General features: G+C 47.7%; 1 protein-coding gene across 1 annotated transcript in view; it reads right to left on the bottom strand.

Annotated features, from left to right (window-relative positions):
• Positions 1-13,250, bottom strand: part of CABLES1 (Cdk5 and Abl enzyme substrate 1) — a 103,390-nt gene that overhangs the window by 45,491 nt on the left and 44,649 nt on the right. The window contains exon 3 of the mRNA XM_012652090.1: positions 8,732-8,824. Within this exon, the coding sequence (XP_012507544.1) occupies positions 8,732-8,824 (93 nt within the window). The remainder of the gene's footprint in view (positions 1-8,731; positions 8,825-13,250) is intronic.

Raw genomic sequence — 13,250 nt, 5'->3', positions numbered from 1 at the left:
TCCAAATAAAGTCACTTTCTGAGGTACTGGGGGTTAAGACTTCAACATAGGAATTTTGGAGGGACACGAATCAGCCCACAACAGGTGGTAGGAGGAAAACACGTGGAGTGTGGTGTCACGGAAGTGATGCAGTCCCCTCGGGAGTCCTTCCCTCCTGCTCACCCAGGACAGCACGGCAGCCATGTCCTGAAGTGTGGCCAGGCCCCGAGCCACCAGCTATATTACAGTCTTCTTCTCAGATCACTGTATGTTACTGGTGGGGACCAAGGACTGGTCTCCCCGGGGCTCTCACGCCAAGCGAAGAATGAAAACAGAACCGCTAAGGGAAGGTTCTGTCCAATCCGAAGGGGTTTCCAAACCCTATACCTTTCCTCTGCGACTTGTTTTATTTCCTACAAATCAAACTGGATGAAACGAAGCAACAAGCACTTGCAGGCCATGAGCTTTTCAGCAGCAAACACAGACACACGCTTGCGAGGCGCTGAGCACAGCTGCTTACCACTGCAAATCATTTCTCCCCAAAGTCCCACGCAGCGCCACAGAAGCCAGCCTCACCTCCATGCGGTTCAGAGGCATGTATAATATTAACAAAACCTTGTGCTGTGCTGCTGACCCAGTGCCCAGCTGGGACCCCCGGGCACCAGCATTCGCAGAGCTGAGTACCCTGTGCACCCAGCTCCCTAGTCCCCGCCTCCACCTGGGGCCAGGCAGGTAAAGCAAAGGAAAAGCAGTGGCCAGACTTGGGAACAGCTCTGGGGCCATCTCAGTGAAAGAGCCTGAAACCAGGAGGCAGAGAGATATGGGGAGTCCTGGAGACTCCCCCAGGCTGTCTATGCCCTGTTCCCCAAGACTACAGCATTGCTGAAATTCTTCTTTTCTTTTAGAGACAGGTCTTGCTCTGTCGCCCCAGCTGGAGAGCAGTATCACGATGACAGCTCACTGCAGCCTCAAACTCCTGGGCTCAAGTGATCCTCCTGCCTCAGCCTCCTAAATAGCTGGGACTACAGGTGTGAACCACTGCGCCTGGGCTGGTTTTGCTAAACACACCAATGATGACAAGGATGAAGATGCTTCCCTACCAGCCTCCTGCTGCTGGGGGGATGGTGGGTTCTAGTCTTTTCCTGAAGAACAAATGCTCTGAGAGGGAAGAGCCTGCTCGAGAAGGGGCTGATGCTACATGGTGCCTTGCTTGCACCCAATTTGATGGATACTCAACATCTATCACATTGGATGACTCGTTTCTGGGAGAAAAAGCAATGACGTTTTTCTTCTTTCCCGGGCTGGTAAGAAGTTGTTTTATTTTTTGAAACGTGCCACTTCCTCCAACTCATTTTTCAAACTAAATTAGGCTGACAGATTGGAACTGATGAGATCACAAACGAGGTCTTAATTTAGTCGTGACCCATCCCCCTTTTTCCCCTCCCGAAATTTTTCGTACAAAAAGAAAAGGCTCCACCTTCCTTTAAAAAGCAAATAAAGGGTGCTGAAATCTATATCTTCTCTAAGTTTTCCTGCTGAGAACACACTTTAAAGAGAAAACACTCTAGCTCAGTGCTTTATCCATTCTCACCTCAAATCCTTTTAAATCTCTTTGAAAATTCCTCCCAAGGGATAAGACGGCTCAGCCCACTCACTGCCAAGCACACCTCACTACCTGTTCACCATGAGATGACTCCAGACCCAGGAGGTGGCACTTCCAGGACACGTGCAGCCACCGCTCGTGTACGATGCAGACATTCAATAACCACTCGACTTCAGAAGGATGCCCGGCAGTGCCCACACGGGCGCACGCCTGAAGGAGGGACGCCCATTTGAAACAAGGGCTCATCTCCCGTCACTCTTAGACAGATGTTTGTGAATCTCAAGAACTGGGAGCACCAAGAGGAAAAGTCCTTTCCTAACAGGACCGTGAGGACTACTAGACACAAACGCCAGGACAGCCACTAGCTGCTTTCCGTCTGCATGCTCAGAACCGCTGTGGTCCACTCTGATGATTCCTGTTTACCTGGCCAGGGACGAGTGTGACTCTGTAAACGCTTGTCGTTTCCAAGAGGGTATCCTGCACCTGGGGACCGAGAGGTGCCGTCCCTTCCGTGTATGCTCTCCTCCCAGCACACAGCGCGCTCTTGGCAAAGGCCAGATGAGAGTTTGGGGTGACCGGCTCCCATCCAAAGGCGGCAGCTCCCACTCGCCAACCACCCTCATCACAGGACAGTCACGGCCGTTCCAGATGTCGTGGCGTGTGGCCACTGGCCACCTCTTGTCCGTATCCTCCTCCTTCCTTCCTCTGACTCCACTCTACCACGCTGGCTTTCGTCAAACACACCCCATATGCTCTGGCCCCAGTGTCTGCCCCTGCTGTTCCATCCACCCCAACCGCTCTTCCCCACTGGGAAAGCAGCGGGCTCCCTCACCTCCTTCACATCTCGACTCCAGGGTCTCCTCATTGCCTGTCCCCAAGCGCCCCTCCACGGCCCCTGACCCCTCAGCTGCTTCAGTCTTTCTCCCCAGCACAATCGATACGTTACCGTGACACCAGCCCCCTATCTGGACAGGCTCAAGTAGCTCACTCTGTGCCAGCATCACACTGTTAGCCCAGATGGGAACACACTGCCCATCTGAATGCCGAGATATTCTTCATGTGAACTTCAGAAAAGTCTCTGTCTTATACATGAACATAATCGATAGTCTGCCTGAGCTACACTTGTCCCTGCTAAGGTGAAACCTCACTGACCGGGCCTAGCGCCTCCAGCGAATGAAGTATCCGCATCTTGGTGCTCATCTGGCACACTGCTTCTCCCCGTGTTTGGTCTTCCACGTGGCTGACGATGAGGTTCACGGCCTTCACTCCAGCTGAAGTGAGGAGATTGCGCTGAAGGAAATACCACGTGCTGTTTTACCCAAACTCCCATCAGGCTGACGATGGTGGCAAACAAATTCTCTAGCTTCGCAGTCACCCAGCCCCTTTCGCTACTCCATCTGCTAGGACACACTGTCGTGAAGAACAGCCTAATATTCTGCCGAAATCAATAAATGTAATGCCCGGGGCAGTCCCCTGATTTCCTAACCCAGTTATCTTATTGACGAGGACATGCGACTAATTAAACAAGATCTTTTCTTAGGGAGCTCATGTTGATTGCTTGCAACTTCCACCCTGTTCCACAAGCACACAGACCACCTGCTTCTAAACTCTGCCAGTGACTGGCCCCAGGCTTGCGAGTCTAAAATCGTTAGAATAAAATTTACCCCTCCTACCACCTGACGCTCTTTTTCACTTTTTCAAGGCATTATTTGTCTGGCATTACACTTAGAATTTCTTTTGTATTCCACAGCATTTTAAAGATCATGTGTATTTCTAAATTCTTTCCATTCCCCAGGATCTAGTCCTGAAGACTGAAACTCATTTAAAAGGCCTTTCCATTCATTTATTCAACAAACACTTACTGAGTGCCTACTGTGTGCCTGGCACATTGCTTTGTTTAGAGTTTACACTTGACAGTTCTACTTCATGAAGAAGCTAAAAGAGGGGCCCATAGCTGACATCTGCTGACCTTGTACCATCACCAAGAAGTTCACCATCCTTTCCCTTCCTCTTCTGAATATGGTTTTAAAAGCTCCATGGCTATCACTGGTGTTTCATTTTATTTTATTGTGGCAAAATATATATAAAATATGCCACTTAGCTGTTTTTAAGTGTATAATTTAGTGTCATTAAGTACATGTACAATGTTGTGCAACCATCACCACTATCTATCTCCAAAACTTTTCCACCACCCCAAACCCATTAAGCAGTAACTCTCTCTTGCCCTACTTTCTGTCTCTGTGGATTTACCTATTCTGGGTATTTCATGTACGTGGAGTGGAACAATATTTGACCTTTTGTGTCTGGCTTATTTCACTCAGATGTTTTCCAGATTCATGCGCCCTGCAGCACGCATCAGTGCTTCATTCCTTTTCACGGCTGAATACTATTCCAGCATATCCACCGCATTTTGTTTATCCATTCTTCTGTTGATGGACACTGGGGTTGTTTCCACCTTTTGGCTGTTGTGAATAACGCTGCATTGGTGTACAAATACCTGTTTGGATATATCTTTTCAATTCTTTTAGGTATATACCCAGCAACGAATTGCTGGGTCATATGGTAATTTTATGTTTAGGTTTTTGAGGAACCGCCAAATTGTTTCCCACAGCAGCTGCGCCATTTTACATTCCCGCCAGCAACGTGCAAGGCTTCCAAGTTTCTTTAAACAGTCTTTAGTTGATTCTGGACTTTAGTCCCCCTCACCCCATTCTTACAAGTTTTGTTAAGCCATTCTTTTATTAGTTTTTGGCCTTTAGCTAGTAATTTTAAAAATCAGAATTCAACAGAGAATTTTCTCAAAACCCACCATGCATCTTTATCCTCCACCGTTCCGTTTGGTGAAGAGAACTGAGATTTGCAACCTGATGCCTAGATTTCAATTCCACCTCCCACTCTCTTGCTATGTGCTCTAGTTTTCTCCTCTGTAAATTGGGATAATGAATGTTTTAGTTTCCTGTGGTTACAGTAACAAATTACCTCAAAGTTAGTGGCTTAAAACAACACAAATCTATTATCTTACAGAGGTCAGAACTCTGAGATGGGTCTCATGGGGCTAAAATCAAGCTGTTAGCAGAGCTGGTTCCCCCTGGAGGCTCTAGGGAGACTGGTTTTCTTGCCTTTTCCAGCGTCTAGTGGCCGCCTGCATTTCTTGGCTTCTGGTTCCATCCATATCCCATTTCAAAGCCAGCAATAGGCACACAAGCCTTTCTCATGTCAGTCACATCACTCTGACCCTGACAATCCTGCCTCCCTCTTCTACTTTTAAGGACTCTGTAACTACCATGGGCCCACCTAGATAATCCAGGATAATCTCTCATTTACAGGTCAGCTCATTAGCAACCTTCATTCCCCCTTGTCACAGAATGTAACATATATTCACGGGTCTTGGGGATAGGATGTGGACATCTTTGAGGGCTGTTACTCTGCCTACCACAAGATAGCAATGCCCTACTCATGAGGCTGTTTCAAGATTTATCTGTATTTCTAAATTCTTTCCATTCTTTGCAATCTAGTTCTGAAGACTGAAACTCATTTAAGCTGGGTGCCGTGGCATACACCTGGAGTCCCGGTCACTCAGGAGGCTGAGGTGGGAGGATGGCTTGAGCCCAGGAGTTCAAGGCTATAGTTCACTACGATCGCGCCTGTAAATAGCCACTGCACTCCGGCCGGGGCAACATAGTGAGACCCTGTCTCGAAAACACCCCACAAAAACCAAAGGTATCTCTACTCACTTATTCAACACTTACCTACTGAGTTTTGAGTTAACGAAATAAAGCATGTTAAGTACTTGAGCCTGGCACCCAGTAAGCACTCAATAAATGCTGCCCATTATCACCTTGTGATCCTTATAACTTTATCATCTCTTTTGGCAACATGGTCCCAGTTGCAAGAGTCTATTTCTCAGTCTGAAGTTTCTGAGATCTGTGTTCCTAAAACCCAGCAAAGCACTGCCCCCTTTTCCAACTATAAAGTCTGGCATGACTTTCCCCAGGTCCCTGAGGACCAAGCTGTCTTCTCTGTCAAGGTAGAATCATTCCTGAGAGCAGCTCCCACGGAGACGCGGCATCGGCAGGGCCCGTCAAGAGCTCCTCCTGCGCTCTGGTCCCAGCAGCGGCGCTGACCCTCCCATTGCTGTCCGGCCTGGTCTGTGATCTGTGTCAGGAATGGTCCTCCGTGGCCCCCGCCCGGCCCAGTGGTCTGCAGCATGACTCCAACACGCCTCAGCTCAGTTTCTGTGCCGTAACCACACACAATTCCCTCTCGAGGGCCCGAGGCCAGCCCACAGGACTCGGATTCCAGACAGATGCCTGTGGTTTCTACGCCAGGTGGGCTCCATCCTCCATCACCAGCACACGCGTCTACTGTGGGTTTTCACTTCCACGTCACACGGCAGCTGGGATTCGTCCTGGGTCACGGAGTCGGTGGCTCCTCACGGGAGAACACGGAGCCGTCTTGGGCCCCACGGTTTATTTCTAAGCAGCTGCCCTGATACTACCTATCGTGAGGGATACTTAGGTTTGTTTTGTTTTTTCAATGCCACAAGTATTGCCTTTTATCATATCTGGTTCTCAGTTTTAAAAATTCTTCCCCCCTTTCTATCTCAAAGCTGTGCTTGCAACTCTTGGTGAGGGGAGACGCGGAGTCTCAGGAGGGGCTCCCTGCTCATTTCCTGGGTTGCACCGTGGTCCCTGCTCAAACAGGGGCTCCAAACCCTCCTCAATACTGGGGCCTCTACCACACGGGCAGCAGGTCTGGGGACCGAGGAGCCTCAACACCAGGGCCTTCAGGGCCAGAAGAGCAAACGAGCCCCAGGCTTGGCCTGCAGACTGAGAGTCTGGGCCATGCCAGCCGGGGTCCCAGGGAGACTCGGGAGCTCAGCGTGGCACATTGGACAGAGGTGACTGGGACTTCCTCAGCTGGGCAGGAGCCTGCTGGGGGCCCTGGGGCACTGGGCAGGTGCTACACCCTCACCTCCTGTCCCTGAGGCAGGGGGATTGGAGACCCGCAGTCATCACACGGTCCCTCCCTCTGAGAACGTGACCAGGACTCCTCCTACCCACCACTGTGGGGGCTGGAACTCCCCATGTGCCCTGGCCACCTGCACCAGGGGACTCCACTCCTGCTGCCCAGCTGCTGTGGGGCAAAGCTGCTGCTTTCTGCTCTCGAAAGGCTGGGACACGTTCTCCCATTCATCAGCTCTTGACCACAATTTCCTTCTGTCACCTCAGAAATTGTATTTTCTTCCTGGCCTCCTGCCAGGTTCTCACTTTCATCTGTCTAAGGACAATCTATCCTTGCTAATAAACCTGAGAGAGGAGGGCCGGCACCTCCAGCCAGCCCTTTCATCTTCCCTTTGCACAGGAAAACCAGCTCTCACCTGGGAAGATACTATACACTGGCCAGCACCTCAGCCCACAGCCCGTGGGTTCCCACGGTGGCTGCTCGCAGAGCTCTCCTTCCTGCCCCGTTCTCAGATCTTCAGATAAGCTGAGTCCTCCTGGCTCCCCTGCAAACTCCCCAGCAAAACTGCCAGCAACTGCAGGCTTTGCTGACCGTTAATATTGTCCTGGGTCAAGGGTGTGCTGGGGAAGGCGGCTTCCTAATGGACTTTGGGAATCCCATTAATCCAAATCTTTTACTGACTACATCATCCCACTACCCAGCCATGCAGGGCATTACCTGACTTTGTGTCCTCAACAGCCAGCATTGGAGGTGGGAACGCTATTCATTTGACCCATTCCTTTGACTTTGTCATGAATTTCACTTAGGAATTAAAGACTTTCTACATTGTTTTATGGTTAAAGAGATTACGATAAAATCACATATGTAAATCAATGACAAATAATTATACTAAAGTGATGTAAGGTTTGTAAAGTCAGTAAAAGCCTCAAAAGAGAAGAAAAAGGAAATAGCGGTTTAATAAATAAGGCACAATAATTCAAAGTGACGTGAAAATAAGGGTGAGAGAGAGAAATTCAGAGTATTCTATTTAACAAATAACAGCTCTGTAAATTTTAAGTAAAAGCTCTGTACTTAAAATATGAACATATGCTGACTATGTAAAAATTATTTGGAAAGCTCAATTTTGCTATTCTGAAACCACTGCAATTGTTATAAAATTATGTTCCGTACCCCTATAAGGCTTAAAAGATACGTATAAACTTGAAGAAAACAAGCCTTTAAAAATCGTAATTGTTATACAGGCTGTACAGTGTATTTTATACCACCAAACCACAGTAATGCTGGGCCTTACTGAGTCTAACTAAAACACTTTTAGCAATTTTCATTTTGTATGGATTAGAGAGTATTAGTGGGGCCCCTATGTTCTTCTATAAATCAGAGGAAGATCAAACAAGACGGTCTTTGCATCAGGACCTGGCTCTGGGCAGTGTCTGTACTCACCCATATAAGTCAGTGGGGAGGAGCCCCCCCAAGGGTTACCCAGCACAGGGGACCCCAGAGCTCTTGGACAGTTCCTGCTGGGGCTGAGACAAATGGACTTAGCCACTCAATCACACGCATGCTGGCAACAGTGATTCTGATCTGTTTTCTGGAGAGTTTTAATATCAAGGCCATATAAATTTCGACCGCAATAATTTTTATTTAAGAGCGCTTCTCCAAAGAGCAACTGCAGAGCTGGCGAAACACATGCTCCAGATGTCACAGGCCCAGGAATAGGAATCAGCTCCGAGGAGGAATCTGCTGGCGGAAGTTGGGATTCTACTCTCCCAGAGAGATCTAAGCCAGCGCCAAAACCAAGTTCAGGCGCAGATCTGGCAGGGCATTTATAGACCCAAGCACACGGTGGTGGTGAAAAGCAAAAACAAAACCAACAAAGTAGGAAAGCAAACAAAACCCCATAAAAACTCAACTGTATTTCTGTTCAAACGTTTCTCTAAAAATCTGAGTGCATTCAAAAATTCAGTTTGTTGTTGGTCTACACATCTGACTAAGCCCCTTATTCTCTGCGGATTCCTTCTGGTGGTTCTGCCGTGAGAGGGGTGGAAATTGTCTGGGAGGTTCCATGAGATGCTGTTCATCTTAAAAGTGTGGGCCTAGCTTTGCTGAGTTGTGGCCATTAGAACTGCCCCCTCCTCCCTGCCCCAGGCCACCCGCCAGCAGGCAGCTTTTGTGTGAACATAGTACCTGCCATTCCTGGTATCGTGTTGCCGCATGTTCTTGATAAAATGAATCTTCTTAAAATTCTTTGGTCTGGGCGAACCTGAGAGAGTTCGACATCTGAAAAACAAAAGTCATTTCAAAACCACAGTCAGTCACCCGCTGGACAGCTGAGATATCTCCACACAAAGACAGGAAGGAAAGACCAGACAAATGGTGTGAGTCACCCAAGGCAGGCAGGAGTCGCAGGGATAATGAAGACAATACAGCTGGCAGCAAGGAGGCTTTAAAAAAAAAACAAAAAAAAAAACAAAACCCCAATGACAGACAACTTCCTTGATAATACTGATAATATTTTATATGGGTCTCTGAAATGCCAGTGAATGAAGACTATTGTCCAAGCTGCAATGAAATCATCTATATAGATCCCAAAGACATTATTCTTTATCGTTATCTTAAAAAGGATCCTCCTGTATCAACGAAAACTGTTAATTTAAAGGACTTAAAGGGGGGGAAAAGACACTGGAAAATTCAGCTTAAAAACAACCCTGAATCATTTTTCTTCTGTAACAGGATTCTGGCCTGAATTCCTCTCGACAGTTGCCTCAGTGATCGACTTCACGGTCTGTGCCTGAGAAGTCACAGCTTTAAACTGAATGAGAATTGGAGACCCAGCTTCTTGCTGGGTATTTCTTTTTTTTGAAAAATTTTAAATAAACATTTGTTGAACTCATGTGACTTGGATTCAAAATATCCCTTTTTGGCTGGGCGTGGTGGCTCACGCCTGTAATCCTAGCACTCTGGGAGGCCGAGGCGGGTGGATCGCTCAAGGTCAGGAGTTCAAGATCAGCCTGAGCAAGAGTGAGACCCCATCTCTACTAAAAAATAGAAAGAAATGATCTGGACAACTAAAAAAATATATATATAGAAAAAATTAGCTGGGCATGGTGGTGCATGCCTGTAGTCCCAGCTACTTGGGAGGCTGAGGCAGAAGGATCGCTTGAGCCCAGGAGTTTGAGGTTGCTGTGAGCTAGGCTGACGCCACGGCACTCGCTCTAGCCTGGGCAACAAAGCAAGACTCTGAAAAAAAAAAAAAAAAAAAAAAAAAGTCCCTTTTTCCCTGGCATATACGACATTTGCTTGTACCATAGGACTGGCGAACAGACCACAGGCCAAGATTTTATTTGCATAGAGTGTTTTCAAAGTTACCTGGCAAATTCTAAGTTACAAAACTGCACCACCAACAAAAACAAACAAGAGCCTGCAGCTTAGTCTTTTCTTGATAAAAGGAGCTATGACTTTTCTATTTTTGTTTTTGCTACCAAAAGACCTTTCTGACCACATGCCCCAAAAGCAGGTTCCTGCCGTGGGACGCGGGTATGTGCGACTCTGTGCTTTAGAAAGCGAGTTCTGGAGAAGCAGTGCCCAGCTTCCCAAAGCCCACACCGAGGTCTGGGCTGGGACGTCACCTGAATTTGGTTAGTTCTAAACTTTGAGGCTTCAGACACAGGAGGAATGAGCGAACCCAACAAGGACGCTCAGTTAAGGGGAGGGTGGGGGTGGGGGCGGGTTGCAGACCTACAGTGTGACCTCAGGCTTTGCTCTCTCCCAAGGGCCATGAGGGGCTCAGGCCGAGCTCATCATCCATCCACCCTGCAAGTAATGGTGGGCTCCCTAGAAGGCTTTCCTAGAGAGTGCTGAAGCATTTACTTTCCACAAGAAATAGTATCTTAAAATGTAATTTAACTTGAATAAATAACAGTGAAGTAAATAAATTTAGACTAAAACAAAGGCATGATATCAGGTATCTATTTGGTGGCTTTCATTAGGAAAAAGGGGTTCCATGGGCCATGGGTCCAGAGGAAAGTCCCGCTTTTGGTCGCTGTCCACTACCCAGGAGCAAGAAGCTTCAGCAGACACCATGGTCCTCCTGGCCTCTGCTCCCAAACTCAACAGCAGGGAGGGATGGATAGGTTGAGGTCAGTAATGAGTTTGGTAAAATGGATAAGCTTCATAAAACTGTCAAGTGACATATTCAAATGCAATACACATATTTATACATACATATAAATATTCATACTCAAATTTCAAGTGTCCTTTTTATGAACAAACCATTAGCTACAAAGGGTACCTATTTCATTACTATTTGCTTCCTATATTCTTAAAATTGCAGCCCTCATTAAATGTACTGAATTCTTGGCTTTAAATGAAGATTCTTTTAAACACTCGCAGACCCCTATTTGAGGGCACTTAGCAGAGGCTTCCTGTGGGTTCCAGGCAGGGTGAGGAGAGGGGATGGTGTCGACCACTCCCTCCCCTACACCAGGCTCCCAACCCCAGATTTAATCGGCTCTTCGGGTGTAGACAGAAAGAGTCTCATTCTGCCTGCATGGGACTGCTCTGGATGTACACCCAGAACTCCAAACTGCCTCAGTGCTAGCTCCAGAATGACTGCTTGAGTCTGCAGGCCACTTAAGGTTGCCAAGTGTCTCTCCAACACAGAAGGTTCTAGAAACATGGAGTCACTGGAGAGAAGAGACTCTCTGAAAGCATAAAGGCATGTCTCTAGTGGTGTCCGGACAGGGCCAAGGGTTCAGGGGTGTTCATACCCTTCCCATGTTTCCCTCCTCAAAAGCAGAGCTCCCTGGGGCCAGGCAGTCTGAGGGCAGTGGGCCAAGAGCCAGACAACAAGTGGGTTCTGGCAGCCCACAGATCCTGCCACCTCAGCACACTCCAGCACCTTCCTCCTCCCACCTTGCAGCTGCAGGAAGCCGGCACCAATGCCAGCAAAGGAGGGAGGACCTGAGCAGCTCCCTGCACCTGTGCCTGCCAAAAGAGGGGCCCCAAATTCCTCAGCCTTCTGCTGGAACTGCAAGTCGGCAAAAGGACCACAGGTGGCCGTCCACACCAGCAAGGGAAGGAGGCGGCAGCCGTGATCACTTTCACAGCTGTGGCCAGAGCACCCATCAACAGAGACAGTCTGGAAAACCAGGGCAGGTGCTGAGGGCTGCCACATTTGCCGCAGACAAACCAAGGTTTTCCTTGACACCTAGTAGAGACGGCCTAAGTCCTTATTTTTGGACATCGGGTAATTACCAGGCAGGTAGAAAGCGCCTCAGTCCAAGTCCTCTCATTATAAATGCTTAAATCTTGGAATTCTGGGTGGACGCAGGAAATACACTATCAAACTGTGATGTACAAGAGGAAAGTAAGACTTTTGACACGATGACTTAACAAAGGTCTTTAATTTCCATCAGCACCCAATTCTAACTATATATACCCCCTAATCTAGCCCTCCATTCGGCAAGCTGTTTGTTGTCTTGCATATTTTTAAGCATTCAACTAAACCACCAGGGAATCTAAGAAATGCATTAAGGGAATTGTAGCGTTAGCAACAATTGCCAAGGAAACTGGAATACTGAGCGCTCAGGTTGCGGCAGGTTAAGCAAAGAACCAATTAATTTCAAAGCTGCCTCCATTAACCTGTAAACATCCATTTAAAAACATACATTTTAAATGATGCAAAATTAAATTAGGATAGAATTAAATTAAAAACTAATTTAATGAAAGATTAGCTGTTTCTTGTTAGCACTGATCACAGGATACACTTAATTAGGCAAAAGGTTTAATAGATGCCTTGGAGCCATTTGTTCTTGGGCTAAGCTTTAAAGCAACCTGGGCTAATAGCCTTCAGCCCCCACAATTCCCAACACTTCAGCATCGTTATTGGTACCTTCATTTCACAGACAGGGAAGGACCTCAGAGGTCAGCTGATTCAGCCCTCTCATTTTACAGATGGGAAAACTGAGGCCCCAGTGACGCTAAGTGAATTCCCAAGGCCACATAAGCAGTTGGAAAAGTCAAGCTAAGAACTCAGGTCCCCTGACTCCCAAACTCCTGTCCCTTCTTCTACACTATGCTTAATTTTATTTCCTAGGAATAAGTCAATTTCTAAGTAAACAGGAAAATCTTTTTGAAATTCAAAAAAGTCCATGTGGGGAAGAAAGATTTCTAAAACTGCCCAAACTCCCTTGATTTCCGACTCAGTCTTGAAATCTTATAATGACACAAGATTCACTGGAAATTCAGCGTAGCATTCTGTAAGTAAGAGTTGAACAAAGTCACAGTTTTTACTCCTCTCGTTTGTGCTACCACAGGGCTGAGGAGCAGAGAGGGCAGAGATTCGTGGAGGGCACCTAGCAGGAACACAGCTCTTCCCTGGGCCTCCCCGTAACCACCCTGAGACACCAGGACACCTGCGCCCTGAGGCTCCACAGTCCTGTCCGGAAATCCCTGAGGAGGGAATAACACTTCTTAGCGTGTACCCTGCTTCACCTGGTTTCCTTCGACTCACAGTTACCAATTCTTTATTCTTCCAAGGACCTTGGCTTCTAGCAGCCTCTTGACACACTAGGGGTTCCTCAGCTTTATTCACCGATTCTCCTGTCTGTGGCGAGGGTGAGGGACGACCTTGTTCAGATGGCAACCTCACGTGCTCTCACGCCAAAGCCACTTGGTGTGCCTGAGAACGTTTCTCTTCCACGCT

The sequence above is a fragment of the Propithecus coquereli genome, unplaced genomic scaffold (genome assembly GCF_000956105.1).
Source record: "Propithecus coquereli isolate 6110/MARCELLA unplaced genomic scaffold, Pcoq_1.0 Scaffold38, whole genome shotgun sequence".
Lineage (NCBI taxonomy): Eukaryota > Metazoa > Chordata > Mammalia > Primates > Indriidae > Propithecus > Propithecus coquereli.
Note: the sequence above shows the minus strand (reverse complement) of the source record. Positions and strands in the feature narration are given on the sequence as shown.